Below are 21,216 nucleotides of genomic sequence, written 5' to 3'. Positions count from 1 at the left end.
TTTATCTTTTCTTTAACTTTTTATCTTTCTTTTATCTTCGCCTCACTGATATGTTCTTACCACTCCCTAAGTGTTTTATGAAGGTAATTATGAGATTGTGCGCTTAAAGTTGTCTTTCTAAAGCTTTTACAAAAAACTGTCTTTTTTGTATTATTTTATTATTTTTATTAAAATATTATTTTTAATTAAATATTATTATTTAATATTTTATTATTATTTATTATTTTATTATTAAATTTTCGAAAATTACTCTTTCTTTACCTTTTTAGCTTTAAAATTCACTTTTTACCCCAGTAACTTTTAATATTTCTACTTTAACCACCCTAACTTTTAGAAATTACAAAATAACCCCTCAAACACCAAAATATTTACTTCCTTGCCCTTTCTAAGATCTAAAACCTGTTATTCATTGTTCTTCATCACACTCAAAGTGTTCTTCATGTTCTTCATAAATTCTTCAGATTCTTTCTCTGTTTTTACCCGTTTTTCAGTCTTTTCAGCAACCGATTTTTACCATAATTCATAATAAATTAGCAGCCACTAAAACCCCATCTTTTCCACATGATTCTAACACAAATTGAACCTCAATTTAGGGGTTAGGGTTCGTTTTTCTAGCTGCACACAAGAACATGTTTCATAGCTTGAATTTTTCATCAAATTTCATCAAAATTTCAATAAACTTCCACCAAGAATAACTCATATAAGCAATCAATTTCAAGCATAACCAAACCATATCATAATCACACATCTCAAACACAATTAATCAAGATTAATTTCATCAAACTCTACCTTGATTTGCTGCTCCAAATCCGGTTATGCTTTTAGGTGTTCTTTTTGCACTTTTTCCTCCTAAAACACATCAAGAACAACTTTGAATCCATAAAACCTCAACTGACCAAACCTTGATCAACATGTTAGGAAGGGATTCCTCACCTTAAACGTTCTGAGAATTGAAGATTCTTGGCTCACAAGTCAAGCTAAGCAAGAGATCTAAGGAAGAACATCAAGAAAACACATGTTCATGCATGTTTCCTTGAAATCCAAATTCAAAGGGGAAAGGAACAGCCATCTCACCTTATTTTCAGTCTTGATAAGTTACATGGTTATGTAGAGGAAGAAGAGAGGATCATTTTGGTGAAATTGGAGTTTTGATTTGAGTTTTAGTTCAGAAGAAATCAAGCTTTGAAGATTTAAGTGTCATGAAAGTTTCTCTCTTTTCTCTCTTGTAATTTTCGGCCAAAGGGAGTAAATGACCAGCCTTGGAGTGTCTTGGGGGTGTAGGGTGAGTTTTGATTCGTTGGCTTAGAGGTGGGTTAAAATAATATTAAAATATCTCAGGTGTATAACTACTAAAACTAGATGTATCGGAACACTTGTAAAAACATCTCTAAAAATTCCTTTCATAGCCACTAGCATAAATGACACTAGTAACATATTTAATATGAGAATATAACATGTATGATGAGGCCTTAGCATTGCTAAAGTCATCAGAGAGTGCTGGTGCTAAGCTGCACTAGTAAACTGTGAACCCGGTTAAACCGATTTCTTGTCTTTAACTAAAACAGACCAGGTAATCTTATAATATCATTCAAGAATCTTCTAATACTAATGTAATGATAATATTATACTATTATCTATCTTCTCTCATGAATCAAGTCCGGTTCGTCAAACAGAGACTATTTACGAAAACTAGAAAAAAAACTCCTAACCGATACAGTTCAGAAACTAGGTTCTATGTGACAGCGTTATTGAGCTTGCCTCAAAAAGGGTTCTAGCTTAAAGATGACATAATGACAATAAGGATTGAAATGCTTGATGATATAGCAGAGGTTCTCCCCCTACTGATCTTCCGGAGAAATCAGTTCTTTTAGAAAAGATCTTACGTACTCAAAAATCGGGGTTGTTACACATTCTTCTTCCAATCATCTTACTGAGAAGGTAACTCAACCTGAGGAACTTTCTCCTAAACACAATAACTTCGAAGAAGAAGTTTGGTTCGAAGATATCAATCAAGACATAGACAATTGGGAAATACCCAAAATTCCTCAAGATGAGTTATATGTCTCTGACGACAACAAAAGAAAATCAGACTATATTATCAAAACCGCTGAAAACAACATTCCTTTAGGACCAGACTCCGGCGAGAAATTCCATCTTTTAACCAAGCAATCTGTTAGGGAACATGCCTGTCACTACAAATATCTTCATATAGGGTCTGTCCAAGTAGCTGTCAAACCTCTCATCAGAGAAGGGCTTAATGCTTCCATCCTTTTGTGTCTTAGAGATATTAGGCACAATTATTTTCAAGATTCTTTAATCGGAACAGTAGAAATAAGTCTAGGACACGGTCCAGTCTATTTCAACTGTTTCCCAAACAAAATGATTAATTTGTTAGATGTTAACATCCTTGACTCCCTTTTCCTAAACATCCAAATTCATGGTCTTAACATGAAAGAAGGATTTATCCCAGCCGCTTTAATCTATAAGATTCAAAACAAGGTCATGAACACTTGTAATTCTAGAGTCCTTCTTAAATCCAGTTATCGTGAAACTACTTTGTTTGTCACAAACATGACAAACGCCAACGTCACGGTCCCAAAGCTCATAAAGTGGGATGAAATTGACCTTCCCCACTCATGGTCAATTGATCGAGCCACTCCATCGCAACCTAGACAAGCACCTCTCTTACGAGATATAAAACAGGATGAATAAGGAAGAGTAGAGATTTTATTTGACAGACGAAACTCCTTTTATTCCAAATCTGAAGCAGGAACATCTAATAATTTTGCTTCAGTAAGAAAATCTTTTTCTGTGACTTCACAAGCTCAGTTTTCAACTAAAATTCCTAGATCTGCAAATTCTGGAATTAATTATTCAGGCGTACAAAATAATTCAAACATTTCTCAACCATTTTATCAAACTGATGATGATGTTGATTTACAATCTATTCAATCTCCAACATATTCTTCTATGAATGAAGATGCACATGGGTAACACAGAATTTGTTATAAATAAAGAAACCTTACGTAAAAATCTTTACTCTAAGGAGTATGATCTCCATAGAGAATGGTATTTACGTACATATACAGCTTCCCAAATCTCATCATTTAAAGAAAAATACTACAATTTTCTTAATGATGTCAGAATGCATATTCCTTTCTTTGAATGGTTTCATGCTTATTCCATAAAAAATAATATCGATTATCCTTTTAAAAATAAAAAACTTTCGCCATAAGCAAATGTTATTTCAACCTGAAAAGTTAAAGACGGAAATTTAATCAGATCTGAGTTTCCTCCAAAAGGATCTTTTGTTATTTCAAATACGAAAAGACATAACCCAGTTATGGCCTTTCCATTTAAAACAAAAAATTGAGCAATCAAATTACACTAATAGGTTTTTACAATGTTTCGGTGACTACCTTTCATCTTCAGGATCTCTTTTGTCTTTGAAAAATGTACCTGATGCCTCTACTTCTAAAACTATTGAAAAACCCCCCTTTTTAAACCTTTCAAAATGAGTAGCAAGGCTAAACGCAGTCTTAAAAATTCTATTCTAAAACAAGAATCTAGTGATTCTGAAGTCATACAAAAGATCGACCAACTTTTAAATCGTCTTAGTACTGTCCCTGAAACTCCTACAAACTCTGGTGAATCCACATCTCGTATACAAACTCGCTCATCCAAGGCCATTAATGCCCTTAACAAAGACTCTAATGAGTCTTCTTTGGACCAAAGTGATGATTCTGACAAATCATCTCTCAAAGTTAGCCCAATCATGACCAATTCTATGACAAAGTGGAAGGGTTTAACCAAACCCTCTGCCTATAGTTATAATCGCGTATCTGCTCCTGATCTAGCTCTCGAAGAAAGGAAACTAGGTTTTGTCAGCTTCAATGCCAATAATGTCTATAAATGAAATATAGATGGCAAAGTTGAATACAACATCATGAGTATGCTTCAGCATATGACCATGGTAGGCACAGCCTATCAAGCTACTCATGAAACCTCTGAGGAAGCAATAGCCAATGTTATTGTTTCTAGGTTCTCTGGTCAACTCAAAGGTTGGTTGGATAACTACCTTTCTGATGACCGAAAATAATCTATCTCTTCTGATATAAAGGTTAATGACCAAAACGAACCCATCATTGGAGACGACAGCGAACCTATCCTTGATGCTGTCAAGACCTTAATCTTTACTATAGCAAGCCATTTCCTAGGTGACCCATCTCTTTGGAAAGATCATTCTACTAAATTACTTTCTAATCTCATATGTAAAACTTTGTATGACTTTAGATGGTACAAGGAAACCTTTCTTACTAGGGTCTATACTAGAGAAGACAGTCAACAACCTTTCTGGAAGGAAAAATTCCTAGCCAGACTTCCGCAATTCCTGGGAGATAAAGTAAGGGACAAAATTTGTAGCTTAACCCCAGATGGGATAATTTCCTATGATGCGTTAAGTTATGGTCAAATTATCTCTTTCATCCAAAAAGTTGCTCTAAAAATCTGTCAACATAATAAAACCCAACGGCAACTTGCTCGTGGAAAAAACAAAATCGTATCGATTTGAAAACTTTCTGTGAACAATTTGGTCTTCCTGCTTGTCATCCAAGGAAATAAAAAAAAACCACCAATCGAAAAGTTTTTAAACCCAATCCGAAAAGAAATTTCAAAAGATTTAGAAAAAGTTTTCAAAACCCCAAAGGATGAGAAAAGTTTCCAAAAGAATTTTCAAAAATATCCCCAAAAAAATTCCATTATTTGGTATACATGCAAAAAACCTGGACATGTTAGCAAATACTGTAGGTTAAAAGGAAAGATTAATAATCTGAACCTTGAACCTCAGATTGAGGAACAGATTAACAATCTTTTAATTGAAAGTACAGAAGATGACTTTAGACCCGAATCTTCGGATGATATCAATAATATCGAAGTTGATGATATTGGATCATCCTCAGATTCTGATGTCAAAGAAATTAATGTTTTATCCAAAGATCAAGATCTCTTATTTGAAACCATAGAGGCTATTGGTGATCCAGAACATAAGAAAGACTTTCTTTTTAAATTAAAAAAATCTTTACAAAAAGAAAAGAAGCCCAAAAATCTTGTCCTTAGCAATAAATATGACGTCAAATCCATTTTCAAAAAATTAGAAAAATAAGTTATTCGTCCTATAACCATTCTGGATCTCCAGACTGAGGTTAACAACCTTAAGAAGGAAATCCAAGAAATCAAAAGAAATCAAGATAATCATCAACTCATTCTCTCGCAATTAATGCAAGGTGAAGATTCTGATGATCGAGAACTTGATTTTCTTGAGAAACAGTTTTCTGGAAAATAGGAAAATGAAAGTTCTAACGACAATAACGGAAAAGAAATCTTGAGATTAATAAATATATTCTCTTTTATGAAATGTCGTGTTAATATCTGAATTATCGTTAAAGATTTTCCTCTCAAAACCATCACACTCTTTATCACGGGTGCAGATTCAACATGTATTAAAGAAGGTCTGGTCCCCACAACGTATTTTGAAAAAAGTACTGAACGTCTTAGCTCAAAAACGGGTGAAAGACTAAAAATCATTTTCAAGTTAGCCAATGCTTTTGTTGAAAAGGTTAATCTTCGGATTCCAACTAATTTCATCATAGCAAAAGACATAAAAAATGATGTAGTCTTGGGGACAACTTTTATAATCCTTTTGTTTCCATACTTAGTAGATTTTTCTGGAATTACCTCTTATGTGGGTGGACAGGAAACTTTCTTTGAATTTCTAGACTCACCAACCCAGAAAGCTTTAAACCAAATTGAATCCAAAACCAAACAGATTTATTTTTTGAAGGAAGAAATCTCTTTCAAAATCCTTGAATCCCAACTTTCTCAACCAAGGGTTCAAGATAAAATCAAAAGTATTTTAAATCAATTTGAAAAGTCTATCAGTTTAGATTTGCCTCATGCCTTCTCGAAAAGGAAAGAGCACATTGTTGATCTTCCCTATGAAAAGGATTTCAAAGAATCACAAATCCCTACAAAAGCTCGCCCCATTCAAATGAATGAACAGCTTTTGCAACATTGTCAAAAGGAGATCAAAGATCTTTTGGGTAAAGGATTAATTAGTCCAAGTAAAAGTCCTTGGTCTTGCTCAACTTTTTATGTCAACAACCAAGCTGAGATAGAACGAGAAACTCCCAGGCTTGTCATCAATTACAAACCTTTAAATCAAGCTTTGTAATGGATTCGTTATCCAATCCCAAACAAAAAGGATTTGCTCAATAAGCTAAACTCAGCAAATATCTTTTCAAAATTCGATATGAAATCTGATTTTTGGCAAATCCAAATCAAAGAATCTGACAGATATAAAACTGCATTTACAGTTCCATTCGGTCAATATGAATGGAATGTAATGTCATTTGGTCTGAAAAAAGCTCCTTCTGAATTTCAAAAAATCATGAACGACATTTTCAACCCAGATTCAAACTTTGCAATCGTTTATATAGATGATGTCTTAATCTTTTCTCAAACTTTAGAAGAACACTTCAAACATGTTAAAACTTTTATGTACATCATCCAGAAAAACGGACTTGCTATTTCCAAATCGAAAATTGTCCTTTTTCAAACAAAAATCCGTTTTCTTGGTCATATGATTTCCCAGGGAACAATAACCCCAATTGAACGATCAATTTTATTTGTAGAAAATTTTCAGATTATATCATTGACAAACCTCAACTCCAGAGGTTCCTAGGATGTCTTAATTATGTCTCGGATTTCATCCCAAATCTTAGTAATCTTATTAAGCCCTCCGCCATGGACTGACAAACATTCTAAAATCATCAGATTTCTCAAAACCAAAGTTCACAATCTTCCTTGCCTTTACCTACCTGTTCCTCATGCATTATCAAAGAAATATATTCTCTTTTATGAAATGTCGTGTTAATATCTGAATTATCGTTAAAGATTTTCCTCTCAAAACCATCACACTCTTTGACACGGGTGCAGATTCAACATGTATTAAAGAAGGTCTGGTCCCCACAAAGTATTTTGAAAAAAGTACTGAACGTCTTAGCTCAAAAACGGGTGAAAGACTAAAAATCATTTTCAAGTTAGCCAATGCTTTTGTTGAAAAGGTTAATCTTCGGATTCCAACTAATTTCATCATAGCAAAAGACATAAAAAATGATGTAGTCTTGGGGACAACTTTTATAATCCTTTTGTTTCCATACCTAGCAGATTTTTCTGGAATTACCTCTTATGTGGGTGGACAGGAAACTTTCTTTGAATTTCTAGACTCACCAACCCAGAAAGCTTTAAACCAAATTGAATCCAAAACCAAACAGATTTATTTTTTGAAGGAAGAAATCTCTTTCAAAATCCTTGAATCCCAACTTTCCCAACCAAGGGTTCAAGATAAAATCAAAAGTATTTTAAATCAATTTGAAAAGTCTATCAGTTTAGATTTGCCTCATGCCTTCTCGAAAAGGAAAGAGCACATTGTTGATCTTCCCTATGAAAAGGATTTCAAAAAATCACAAATCCCTACAAAAGCTCGCCCCATTCAAATGAATGAACAGCTTTTGCAACATTGTCAAAAGGAGATCAAAGATCTTTTGGGTAAAGGATTAATTAGTCCAAGTAAAAGTCCTTGGTCTTGCTCAGCTTTTTATGTCAACAACCAAGTTGAGATAGAACGAGAAACTCCCAGGCTTGTCATCAATTACAAACCTTTAAATCAAGCTTTGTAATGGATTCGTTATCCTATCCCAAACAAAAAGGATTTGCTCAATAAGCTAAACTCAGCAAATATCTTTTCAAAATTCGACATGAAATCTGATTTTTGGCAAATCCAAATCAAAGAATCTGACAGATATAAAACTGCATTTACAGTTCCATTCGGTCAATATGAATGGAATGTAATGTCATTTGGTCTGAAAAAAGCTCCTTCTGAATTTCAAAAAATCTTGAACAACATTTTCAACCCAGATTCAAACTTTGCAATCGTTTATATAGATGATGTCTTAATCTTTTCTCAAACTTTAGAAGAACACTTCAAACATGTTAAAACTTTTATGTACATCATCCAGAAAAACGGACTTGCTATTTCCAAATCGAAATTTGTCCTTTTTCAAACAAAAATCCGTTTTCTTGATCATATGATTTCCCAGGGAACAATAACCCCAATTGAACGATCAATTTTATTTGTAGAAAATTTTCAGATTATATCATTGACAAACCTCAACTCCAGAGGTTCCTAGGATGTCTTAAATATGTCTCGGATTTCATCCCAAATCTTAGTAATCTTATTAGCCCTCCGCCATGGACTGACAAACATTCTAAAATCATCAGATTTCTCAAAACCAAAGTTCACAATCTTCCTTGCCTTTACCTACCTGTTCCTCATGCATTTAAAATTGTTGAAACAGATGCATCTGATTTGGGATATGGTGATATCTTAAAACAGAAACTATATGATAAAGAGTGTATCATTACATTTACATCAAAACATTAGAATACTACTCAACAAAACTATTCCACAATCAAAAAAAAAAAATTTAGCCATAGTTTTGTGCATTACGAAATTTCAATCTGATTTACTCAATCAAAAATTTTTAGTCCGAGTTGATTGCAAATCGGCCAAAGAAGTCTTACAAAAAGATGTTAAAAATCTTGCATCAAAACAAATTTTTGCCAGATGACAAGCTATCTTAAGCGTTTTTTATTTTGAAATTGAGCACATCAAGGACAACTCAAACTCTCGTTCAGTTGAATATTGCTTAAATTGTTCTCATAGCTTGTATTGTTGCTGGAATCCTCAAAAGAACCTATGTTTTCTGCAACAATTCAGTTGAATATTGCTTAAATTGTTCTCATAGCTTGTATTGTTGCTGGAATCCTCAAAAGAACCTATGTTTTCTGCAACAATAGCCAATGGCATCTCCGTTGAGTAAGAAATACTATCACTGCTGGGTTTCTGCACCTCAGGTTCTTTCTGCACCTCAGGTTCTTCAGTAATTGGATTCTCTGCATCATCAGTTTGGCTTTCGCTAGCTTCAAGGTCTGATGCTTCGGACAAGCCGGAAACAAGTTCCTCTTTAGGAATATCTGAATTTTCAGCTAAAGTAGATGTCTCTGAGACAACTTGAAGTTCCTCATTTGATTGAGCAATTTGATCTTCCTCTATTATTTCCTGAAGTTCAGCCTTCTCCCAATCCTCACTAACAATTATTCTATTCATATTTTCTGAAATGTTGAGGATTCTATTCATGCCCGGTTGCCACACAATCTTCCCTGCTTTTCGTTTCAGTATAAACTTGTACTGAATTGACTAGATTATATGAAGAGATTCACATCTTAGATAACCTTTCTTTAGACAATATTCCTTTCGTTTCAAATTGACTGTCGTTATGAAAAAAGTGATATATTAAAAAGATTATCTAATTCAATGCGATGTATATATATGTCCAATCATGTTATATTACATTAGCAAAAAGTGTTATACAAATACAAGCATCTAAGTGGATTATAGTGCAAAACTCACTTATATTGTCAGTGCATAAAAATTAATCTCATTTTATATGGCATCACTTTGTTCCAACTGACAGTTATTTTGAAACAAATAGAGTAATTTTATGTGTTGAAGAGGATACTCACCAGATTAGCAGTCCATACATGCCCATCAGACCAGGCCATTGGTAATCCCTCTAAAGGGTCCCAAGAACCAAGCATAGGATCTTCTCCAACTATTAGAAACTGTTCGCCAAAGAAGCAATTCTTTTGCAACTGAAATGTTACGTGTACAAACTTTGATTCATCTGCAAACAACATATTTCAATTATTGGAATCTGAATGTCAGGGAATATCCAGTGGAAAACTTAAGAGGCAAACAGAAGTAAAAGAGATCCATCAAAACTAAGAACTGACTTGTTTGTTCACTTTTTTGAGCTTGAGGCTCTACAGTTTCCAAATCTGGCTCTGATGGTTCCAATTCCACCTACAACAAATTTTTTGCAAACCAAGAAAAAGAAATCAAAGTAGCTTATATATACAAAACAAATTTTTGCAAACCAACAAATATGCCAAAATCTTATATACATCCAATTCTTTTGTAGCTTGTATAGAGCAATTACATAAGACTTTGAATAACAAATTTCTCCTTATAGTAGTAGAGGTTACAAGTTTGTTGCATAAACAAAAGAAATAAGAAAAATTTGTTAGTTTGATTCATATCTTCCGAAGTTCCACTAACAGAAAAAGTAAACTGATGGCAAGAGAGTAAAATAGGAACAGTAAGAATCTCCCCAACTTGAAGGCAATCTAGAAGAAAGTAACAAAATCACATTTTTTTCTATCATTTTCTGTCACTTTCCCAACCAAAAAGAAAGGAAAGTGCATGGATATTCCAAACAGATAAACACCCCACAAGAACTCAAACAAAGAAAACCAAGTAACATATATATTATTATACCTCAGTTTTTGGTGGCACTGAATGAATTGGGGTTACACCCTTTTTCTTAAGGAACCAAAAGCTGCAGCCCCTTTTGTCATTTCTTGATCTCAGTGAGAAGCAGAACTCAACTCTCCCAGGAACATGAGCAGCAACAACACCACCACCACCTCTCCTATGATAAATATTTGATCCAAGGCTCCCAACTATGGCCTTGGAACAAGAACTGCTTATGAGGGCTTTCATGAGTTGAAAGTGTTTGTGGTGTCTGTGAACCACACACAACAGAACCAAGTTTGATGGGTTGAGACACTGGTTTCTTATGATTCAATAATTAGGTTTTGTTGGTTAGTGAGATGAAAATGAAGAATCTATCTGATCCTTGTGGAGAGGGATTGCTCTATTATGAGGTGATGTGGGCTCCTTTTATAGAGTGGTAGAGCAGAGCCTTTCTAGGAGTTTATACTATGATGATACTAATAAATATAAATAAATACTATACTGTATAAGAAAGTTGTAGAATTAGAATAATAATATAATATGACAGCACGAGTTACTTATGATTCCGTTACTACATACCAACAGTTTGACTCGGTTTTTTATGTAAAAGTCAACCATCTAACTATAGAATTAGTGTGACAAAATTTAATTAACAAGATTAAAATTGAAAATGCAGCTGCTGTGAATATTCAAAAAGGATATAATTTGTATTTGTATTACATTATGAACGGTTGAGATCGTTGGTAAGAGTTGGAAGTTAGAATACATACAAATATACAATACAAATTCTGATCTTGGGAAATGGGAACAATCATCCTGATCCGTCTAGTGGAAAAGGGTAATACCGTAATCTCAATGTAGGGAGAACAGGCTTGGATTGCGGTTAAATGAAAGACAGCCATGAATTTTACCCTGATACTATATCGGGATTGAAAAAGTCTTTTATGGTGGAAAATCACATCCCCCCCTATACGTGAAGATATTAGTTGTCAGTCACTATTGACTATCAACTTTGTATGAACAGTATATGAGTATATAAACTTAAGCTGAATTTTATGGTATAAAAAAAAATTATATTTATAAATTTGTGTTGTCTTAATAAATAATTGATAAGTGTCCTTTAAACAAAAAGATAAGGTCTATTATTTTAAGAGTGAGATACAATTTTATAGAATTTTCTTTTTCTATTACAATCATGATGTGAAGTTATTAGTTGTCAGTTGGTATTGACTATCAACTTTATATGAACCGTATGTGAATATTTTGGTGAATTTTATGGTGTAAAAAATTTTTTTTATGTTTATAAATTTGTATTGTCTTAATAAATAATTGACAAGTATTTTTTAAACAAAAAGACAAGGTCTATTATTTTAAAAATGAGATGCAGTTTTACAGGATTTTTTTTCGATTGCACGTGAAAATTAGTTAGACTGATTAATTATATTTAAAATGATTAATTATTTTAACATGATAGTGTTGTGTATTAATTTTTTTTATTTGGATTATTTTACAAAGAGAAATATAAAATGAAAATTTGAGTTTATAAATTTATGAACTTATAATACTATGTATACTATTCACCTATTTAATACGTAACATTCATTATTATTGCAATGAAAAATAAAAATAAATTTTTTTATTGATATTATTAATTGTTAATTGTATTTTTTATTTCATAATATATTTTTTTATATTTTTTCAGTTTTATTTAAAATTGCATAATAAAAAATTATACTTTATTATATTTATTTAAAAAAATGAAAAATTTATTCCCCAAGTACAATTACTATTTTTACTAGTGATCCTTTTATGATCATTAATTCCCATATATTTTTAATTTTTATAAAATTTATTTAGGATGGATTGATTTTATTAATTATTCTCTTAAAAAAGAATAATTTTTATTATCTTGGATTTTATAAATTTAAAAAAAAAAAGCTGAAAACTAATTTTGATTAGCTACCATTCGATTAACTTTATTATAAGAGTAAAGTATCATTTATATCTCCAACGTTTGGGTAAGTCTCAAACATGTCCCTAACGTTTTAAACGTCCTAATTGTATCCCAAACATTTTTAAATCGAATCAATATTGTCCTACCGTCAAAATGATAAACATTTCGTTAACGGCGTTGCATATGTGGACGTTATGATACACAGTGGTAGGGCATTTGTTATTACCATTATTGAATTTAAAAAAATAGATATATGTGAAGAGAGGGTCCTTTTCGAAACCATAATCCCCAAATTTTTGCTTCTCGTTGCTGCTGCACTGTCTCTAAAGGGCGATTCCCTCTGCGTGAGAAAAGATGAAGCATGAAACATACCAATCTGAAACGACACAAAGCAGCAAGCAAGCCACACGAAGTAGAAACCAAGCACGTTGAAGGAGGACAACTTGCTACTGTGGGGAACGACCTATGCTTGCCACGTCGTCGACGGTAGAAAATTGTGGACAGAGGTTCTGGGGTTGTGTTAACTTTGGGGTGAGGTTTAGCCATGTGTTTATTTGATGTTGAGTTATATGTTTTGACCATCTATGGGTGTGACTCTGCTGTCTCATGTTTCGTCTAGGTTGGAGAAGAATGCGGCTATTTTGTATGGGCAGAATCAGAAGAAGATCCCTCACAAGTTTCAAAGTTAAGAATGAAGGTCAGAAATTTGAAGGGCAAATTGGATATAGTTGAGTCCATGTTCATGGTTGTAGTGGGAGTTGCTTTAGTTGGATGGACACTTGCACTGATATTGGTGTTTGAAAAAACAACCATAACCAAATTTGGGAGACTTTCACTAGAATGATGTTGCTGGTGATGATGAGTTTTAGGAAAAAATTGTTAGATACCTAAATTGTGTTCTGTATCTTGGCTTAGAAATAGCAGTGATGTTGAACTAGTTACTGTTTTGTTGAACTCAATAATACTGTAATGCAATGATATTTTTTTGAGTTAAGGTTGATGAAAGGCTGGTTTGTGTATGTGTAATTAAATACAATGATAGATTGTGCAGATGCAATGTTGTTTTAGTGAACTCATCCGAATTGTGAAAATGAGTTGAATGAAATGAAGTGTTACATTTTTGCAATCTATTTAAATCAAGCAAGTCATTAGCATGAGAACAATCATTTCTGTAACATATTACTTAATCATTAACCATAACATTGTCATTGGCTACAAGCACAAAAGATTCACAGCAAAATAACAAAACAAGAGCAACACATTTTGCTCCATAATAACGGTCTGAGATAACAAACTATTGTCTTAAAAGTAGTTGCCAGACATTATAAAGATACTAAACAGAAATTCTTAACTCATAAATAAAGTTTTCAGAAAACATAAAATAGCACACATCATAGTCGTCACATCTTTTTTCATGCTTTGGGAGGTGTCCTAGCCATGAACTTCAGTTGGAATTTGTTGATGTTCTTCAATGGGCTTGGCAGCACCCTGAGATTTTTGTTGGACGGGGTCAAATTAGCCTTTTTTGAAGTAGCTTGAGAGTGTTGGGAACTCACATCATTGGCAGATGATTTTCTCTTTGGCCTTGAGATTGTAGTCTTCTTTGAAGCAGCTTGAGATTGCTTAGAAGCCTGGCTGGAAATAGTGCTAGAGAGGATTCTTGAAGCTCTTCTTGTGGATCCAGCAACTTTGTTTGCCTAGTAAACAACCACAATACCACAATCCCACATCATAATCTTTAAATGCAATAAAAAAAATGAAGCATGAACCAGCACAGTGCTTACCGATGCAGTTGCAGCTACTTTGCGCTTCTTTGGATAGGTCTGTTTGTTGTGACCTCTAGCAAAACAGTAGGAGTACTTCTGATTCTGCCCTTCGTGAGACACTCCTCCATTAGTTGGGTTCTCATATGCAACTTTATTACATTTCAGTTTAGGCCTTCCAATGGGTTTTCTGTAGATTGGTGGCAAAACGTCATCAAATTGTGTCTTCTCCCACAGGTTGGGCCCATTCAAGGGATATACCACATGTTGGTAGCACTCAGAGTAAGTTTCTTTCTTGTAACAGTTTGCAACAAAGTTTGCCACATTGAGGCACATCTTCCTAATGCAGGTCATTGCATAAGCATAGGGGATTCCAGATAGCTGAAACTTCCTGCACGAACACTCGTGATTCTTCAAATCAACAACGAACTTCTCTTTGTCTCCATGGATACTAGTTACCTCATATTTGTCACGACCAGCATACGTGCTCACCCACTTACCACTTGCATTAGCTTGTTTTTCAACCTTAATCCTGATACGGGGCAACACCTCTCTTAGGTATTCAATTATCCGATCCCTATTATCAGCCCAACGCCTCATTATGTATACTCTGATGTCTTCAAGCATGCTGACTATTGGTTTCTCTCTGGCGTCCATAATCACAGAGTTAAATACTTCACACATATTGTTTACCAAGGTATCACACTTAGACCAAGTCCCAAACTTGTGTCGGCACCAATATTTGGTTGGTATCTCCATCAGGTGGTTGTAGGCTCCATTGTCAACATTTTGGATTTCAGCCATCCTCCTCTCCCACTCTTGTAAATAAGTAGCCTTTGCAGCATTCCACATCATCAGTTTTAGTTGTAGCCCTGGGAATCTCTTCCTGAAATTGCTGTAAAAATGTCTAACACAGAATCTATGATCCACTCCGGGAATGAGCTCATCGAAGGTTGGAACTAAACACTAAACCCACCAGGCACAGTTAATGCAGTAATTAAATCATTACAATTCAAACATTAACTCATACACTACAAACACTAGCTCCTACAATTCAAACACCAGCATAACTAGGGCAGCAAGACGAACACTAACACTAGGTTCAATAAAGTAGCTCCTTAGAAATAAGTTTAGAAATAAGTACCTTCTGTTGGTCGGACATGAAGGTGCAGCTCCTTATCTTGTCATAGCCAAAGTCATCACACAGATTGGTAAGAAACCAGGTCCATGTGTCCTTCGTCTCTGCTTCAACCACTACATAGGCTATTGGCAATATCTGGTCATTCGGGTTCCAGCCAATAGCCATGGGAAGTTGACCTCCATATGGTGTCTTGATGAAGCACCCGTCAAGACAAATTATTGGACGGCAAACCATAAAGCTCTTCTTGCATGCATCAAGGCATACATAGAGTCTTTAAAACTTTGGCCTTAAATCCACACCAGCTTGTGGTCTCTCAGAAGCAAACTTAGGTGGTCTCTCCACTTGGAACTTCACTGTAGAACCCGTGTTAGACCTTAGCAATTCATGACAGTAGTCATAGAGTCTCTGATACTGCTCTATGTACGTTCCTTGTAACTCATCAAGTGCAAACTGTTTAACCCGGGCAGCTTTAGACTTAGTCAGCTCTACATTCCACTTGTTGTATGCTTTCTTCATTAGTGTGGAGAGCTTTATCTTTGGATTCTCAACAATTTTTTTTAGAAACACCTTGTTCAACCATTTTGCATGCATAATCCCAATTTTTAACTCCCTAGAACAGCTATGCTTGTTGTGGCAGCTGGTTAATTGCCATGTTTGCTCATTCTTCATCTTCCTACAGTATGCAAACCAGTTGCAACCCTCCACGCAAGTAACCTTCACTCTCCGAAGGTCAACCTTATCAAACCTCAAACCCCTGCCAGTATGTACAACATAGACAGTAGCACAGTCCTTAAACTCCTCTCTTGATACATAAAGAGTTCCAACCTCCCACTTGTACTCACTCATGTCCTTTAGCTGCTTGTGCAACAGATACTTCTTGGCAACATTATTATCATCCTCATCATCATCAATAATAGGCATATCCAGAAAATCTTCAGATTCATATCCTTCTTTCTCATCCCCTAAACCTGCAGCAATCTTCTCCTTACCTCTGTCATTGTCACTCCTACTCTCTTTTGCTGCATCTGTTTAGGTTTCAGTTGTGCCAACCTCAAATCTATCCCCTACCCTGATGTTGACATCTACTAACCCCTCAACCCCTTCCTTGTCATCATCACTGTCACCAAACACAACCTCAGCAGCATTATCTTCTGAGCAATAACTATTTCTGGAATCAGAACTCCATAAATCACTACTATCATATTCACCACCCTTGGGAGTATAGTCCTCATCCTCACTGCCATCACTACCCTCTTCTTCCTCATCTGATTCATCTTTTTCATCTTTCTCACCCACATTTTCTTCCTCCACATTTGGGCCAGAATTTATCTCCACTTGTCCAATTGAATGGGCCTTAAATGTTACTATTGGGCCTGGCCCATTAGATCCACCAGCCTACTCTTGCATGGTAGTTTCAATACTCCCTAACATGTGTACATCCTCAACCTCTTCATGGATATCACTAGTTTTATGAACTACATACAGCTCCACCATATCCTCCCTAACCCCAATGTTAGCCATATCCATTGCATCTTTGTTGATTCTCAGCATCCTTAAGCCTTCTTCTGTACTCTGATCCAGTGATTTGTACCATATTGCTGCAATATCTTTTTTCAAATACTCTTGTCTGCTCACTATATCATAAAATTCAATCAGGCTTCACTCATCTTCATTGCAGTAATCTATCACAGTTGTCTCCCCACCCAAATACTTCAAAGGCCCTCCTTGAAGTCCAAAGCTACCTTGGTGATAAACTTTCACACTAAAATAACTCATCCTATACAACAGACCCTATTACATCAGGTTAACATAGTGGAACAAGTAAATTCGCAACCATAGATTGAGTCACCAAAAACAAGTAAATTCATGCCCTAACTAACATTCACAACGAACATTTTTTTGGGAATACAAAAAATCAAATAAACCCTAAAATGTAAACAATCTCCTATATGCCCTTCGTTCTTCATCGAACTACTCAATAAAACCCCAAGAAACAAAATTTCTTCCTCGTGCATACCTTGTCAAACGAAACCACTTTGTCGCCAGACCAAAGGTGTGATCTTTCATGCAACACAAGCAACAACAACCTGCCAACTACCTTGCAGCCCCTCCCTGCGATCACCCTCGAAGAAGTGTCAAACGTGTGTGGTGAGGAGAACTGGACTGGATTGCGTAGAGGTGCTCTGTTTCTTCAACGTTTCGTATTTGCTTCAGTGAATGGTATAATGGGCACGAAGAGGCAGAGGTTGTTAACCTTTGGGCTTACTCACTCAGCATCCACGTATGCAACGCCGTTAACTAAATGTTTATCATTTTGACGGTAGGACAATATTGATTCGATTTAGAAACGTTTGGGATACAAATAGGATGTTAAAAACGTTAGGGACAGATTTGAGACTTACCCCAAACGTTGGGGACATAAATGATACTTTACTCTTGTTATAAAATAAAGTTAAAGAATCAATTTCCCTTTATTTGAAATAAATTATAGAGAAAAAAATTATTGTATTACTATTATTATTCAAAAACATAAAATTTATATTTATTATTAAAAAAATAAAATTATTCTTTTATAAAATACGTGTATGTATATAAGAATGAGAATGTTATACTAAAATTTAACGATAAATAAAAAAATAATTTTTAAATTTTAAGATATTGTTTTGTTCTTATATATTTTTTAATTAAGAATGAAATTAAAATTAACTCGTATAAATATTTATTAATGGATATATGTTTCAATAAATTAAAATTATGTGATAAAAATCATAAAATGAAAAAATGTACTTTAAGATTTATTGAGTAATAACAAAAAAATCTGACTTCAACCCAAAATGCTTTCTTTTGTGCAAAAACAAAAAAATTCTAACACATTATAATTAATCATGATAAATATAATTATTTAAGCTAAGCATTAAAACTTTCACGTGAAAGAAAGAAAAGGCCTTTGTATCTCATGGGTTCTATATTCCTCATTGAGGATTCGAACTCGGGTGCAGTCCCAGCGAGGCAGATAATGCTGCCATTGGTCCAAGGCCTCAGCTGCTTGTATCTCACTTTTAAAATTGCATTTCACCTATCAACTATGTACAATCTACATATGTAGAAAAAAATTTTCTTCTATGCCATAAAATTCACCTAAACTTAAATTTAATTTTGATATAATTTTTGTATAAAACAATTTTATATGTGTAGATTCAATCATATAATACCACATCAATAAAATTAATTATTTTTTATATTAATTTTATTAATAATCATCTAAAAAATATATATATGATTGAACAATATAACATTTTATACCGTCAGTATATCAAAATCAAATTTATAATCGTATAAAATATGAATTTAATTTAAATATACTAACAATATAAAATAATTTTATACGTACATCTAATTATGTAGTATTACATTAGAAAAAATAACCTTTCATATCAATAGCGTAAATAGTAATTCAAAAGAACATATGTGATTGGACGACTATGTAATATTGTCAATGTATCAAAATTAAATTTATAATAAAACAACATGAATATTATTGTCCTTCACAAAATTGCTGTTGCCTAAAGTCAATTAACACAACAAAGTACATTTTATGTACCCAAAACTTGACGAAATGGCCAATTGCAGCATCAAACTAAAGTGCATAGAAACGTTATTCACATTATTGACATTTCACATGGAATAATAAACGCACTATGAAAACCTAAACACCCACCGTGTGATACATCTAGATGGATAGGTAACAAGTAACAACTAATGTAACCAAAATTGCTGAAGTGTATATGTATCTTGTATTTATCAGAGCCGCTTGATTTGCTGAGATTGGGAATGGTGCTTCTCTTCAATATGCCTGGTGAGAAGTGAGATTCCATAATGTGAAGCACTTGAGGCAGCATAGTATGATGTTACAGTGAGTTGAGTGAACTTCGGAAGCACATAACCTAAAGATTTCATAGATATCCACATTAGTTTAGGGTATTAAAAGCTAAATAGTAGCAAATTGTCATTATTTCAGCATAAGACGTCAAAATTCGAAGGCAAACCACAAGCTAACTAGCCGAGTAACATACTATGATGCCCTAAACCCAATCATAATTAATGACAAATATTACAAGTTAATTGGAAATTTCATCAAACCTAGTAAAAAATGGCAAGTAGACAAAAACGCTATTAGCTGTAGAAACCGATCCATGTAGCAGTTCGTAGCCTAAGACTGTTTGAAAGTTTAAGCGTTGAAGGGGAAGGGATGGAACAGTCTGAATCGGTAAAGGGATGTCACTTTACAGTTCAAGCCCTTTCCCTCGCTTTTTTCTCCTCCAAAATCAAACTTACAACCAACCCCTAAAATAATGATGAAACAATACCAAGATCTAATGCAATCAATAAAACCCAAGGAACCAACGTATGACAGATTCAAATTCATATATGAAATTCATTCCTATACACAAAGCTGCGCCAGCAATTACTGAACCAAAATTAACACACTCACAGAGCTAAATAAAATAACTAGAAGCAAAAGAACAAGTTGAAACAGTACATATAGATGTATTAATTTAAAAGGAATAGAAACTTTAGGCATGCGCAAAGTTACCTCCAAATGCGGCACTTGCAACTGAATACATTAGCAATGGAGGGAGCTGAAAATAGTGAAGAAAAGAAATAAGTTTGCTATGGAATATCAACAAGCTCTATGGTACATCTGCTAAGATAATTACATATATATGAATGAATACAGACAATATATTCTATGATCTGCCCTTTCTAGGCATCAATAAAGTATAAAGCTTGGCAACTGCAATTTGTATAAAAGATAAAACCAATGAAGGTATACATACCCCAACAACAAAAGGCAGCCACTTGGATCCCTTGAGACGGTTTTGTAGGTATGGTAGCCCTGCAAACAAAGATCAATAAGCAATATTTTCAACCATATTATTTAATTTTAATTAACCCTGGTAAGAGTGTAAAGTGTTGGACACTATCAAAGAATAAATCAGATCACTTTAAGATATTGTTAAAAGCTTGTATAACAAGTAACAACTAGAAGGCCCTGAATTATTATCAAAACAACATGGCACTTATTGTTCATTCAAAGTACAAATAAAATACTGTAATGACATCAGATCCAGTAGCAATAACATAGAAAGTAAAGGAAACTTAGATGCTGTTCGACAACTTGAAAAACCAATTTAATATTGTATAAATGGAACAAATTATGATAATCTGCATAAAAACAAACTAGTTTATCATTAAACAGTATCTGATTCTGGACTAACTTGAATAGTTTTTTAATCATTGAGAAAGATTAACCTAGTAAATAGCAGAGGAAAAAAAGTGATTACTGATTAGATGAAACCAGCTTATTTTTTGTGAAAGTTTTAGTTTAAATTGGTTTAGATAAAAACTGGTTTATAAGATGTTAACACATCTTGGAAATATTATGCCATAATTGGTGGTTAAACCAACTCTCATACGAGTTTCAGGCAGTTCATTCAACTGAAACTAGAGCTGCTTTTGATTATGCAACCACGAAATATGAATACAATTCCATGAGCTTCGGCAATTTTATATATGGATTCCATAATAAGCACCGATTCCCCCCACTCCAACTCCACAAAGAATCAAGTTTTCCTTCCATGGCAATAAAAGATCCACTATATTAATTCACCTTTCAAGAAAGGATAATTTGTTACAGTGTATAGCGAGCTAAAAGATATACTATAATGTCATGTGGACCTAAAAATATGCAAGTCCAACCCCTTTGCTCTGACATTAATTCATACTACAGCTCTAACTAGAGTATTTTCCTAATATCAATAACATTACCAATAACATATTTGATTTTTGAGATATTATCGAACATCCTCTAAAATTACCTGTGTTCAATCCATGAACTACACTAAGCATACCACCAAGCCCT

The 21,216-nt window shown here is 33.9% G+C and overlaps 2 protein-coding genes across 2 annotated transcripts in view; both read right to left on the bottom strand.

The window, feature by feature from the left end:
• LOC107475242 (uncharacterized) overlaps window positions 1-10,884 on the bottom strand; it is a 42,485-nt gene extending 31,601 nt beyond the window's left edge. Inside the window, exons 1-4 of the mRNA XM_052257894.1 lie at window positions 10,457-10,884; window positions 9,913-9,982; window positions 9,622-9,803; window positions 8,896-9,316 (exon numbers count right to left, since the gene is read on the bottom strand). Coding sequence (XP_052113854.1) covers window positions 8,896-9,316; window positions 9,622-9,803; window positions 9,913-9,982; window positions 10,457-10,681 — 898 coding nt within the window. The 5' untranslated portion in view covers window positions 10,682-10,884. The remainder of the gene's footprint in view (window positions 1-8,895; window positions 9,317-9,621; window positions 9,804-9,912; window positions 9,983-10,456) is intronic.
• A 7,894-nt stretch (window positions 10,885-18,778) lies between these two features.
• The window catches only part of LOC107475175 (uncharacterized), a 2,803-nt gene continuing 365 nt past the window's right edge, over window positions 18,779-21,216 (bottom strand). Inside the window, exons 2-5 of the mRNA XM_052257489.1 lie at window positions 21,173-21,216; window positions 20,132-20,190; window positions 19,888-19,933; window positions 18,779-19,237 (exon numbers count right to left, since the gene is read on the bottom strand). Of these exons, the coding sequence (XP_052113449.1) occupies window positions 19,095-19,237; window positions 19,888-19,933; window positions 20,132-20,190; window positions 21,173-21,216 (292 nt within the window). The 3' untranslated portion in view covers window positions 18,779-19,094. The remainder of the gene's footprint in view (window positions 19,238-19,887; window positions 19,934-20,131; window positions 20,191-21,172) is intronic.

The sequence above is a fragment of the Arachis duranensis genome, chromosome 2 (genome assembly GCF_000817695.3).
Source record: "Arachis duranensis cultivar V14167 chromosome 2, aradu.V14167.gnm2.J7QH, whole genome shotgun sequence".
NCBI classification, from domain to species: domain Eukaryota; kingdom Viridiplantae; phylum Streptophyta; class Magnoliopsida; order Fabales; family Fabaceae; genus Arachis; species Arachis duranensis.
The sequence above is the reverse complement of the archived record's forward strand: the minus strand, read 5'-3'. Positions and strand labels throughout refer to the sequence as shown.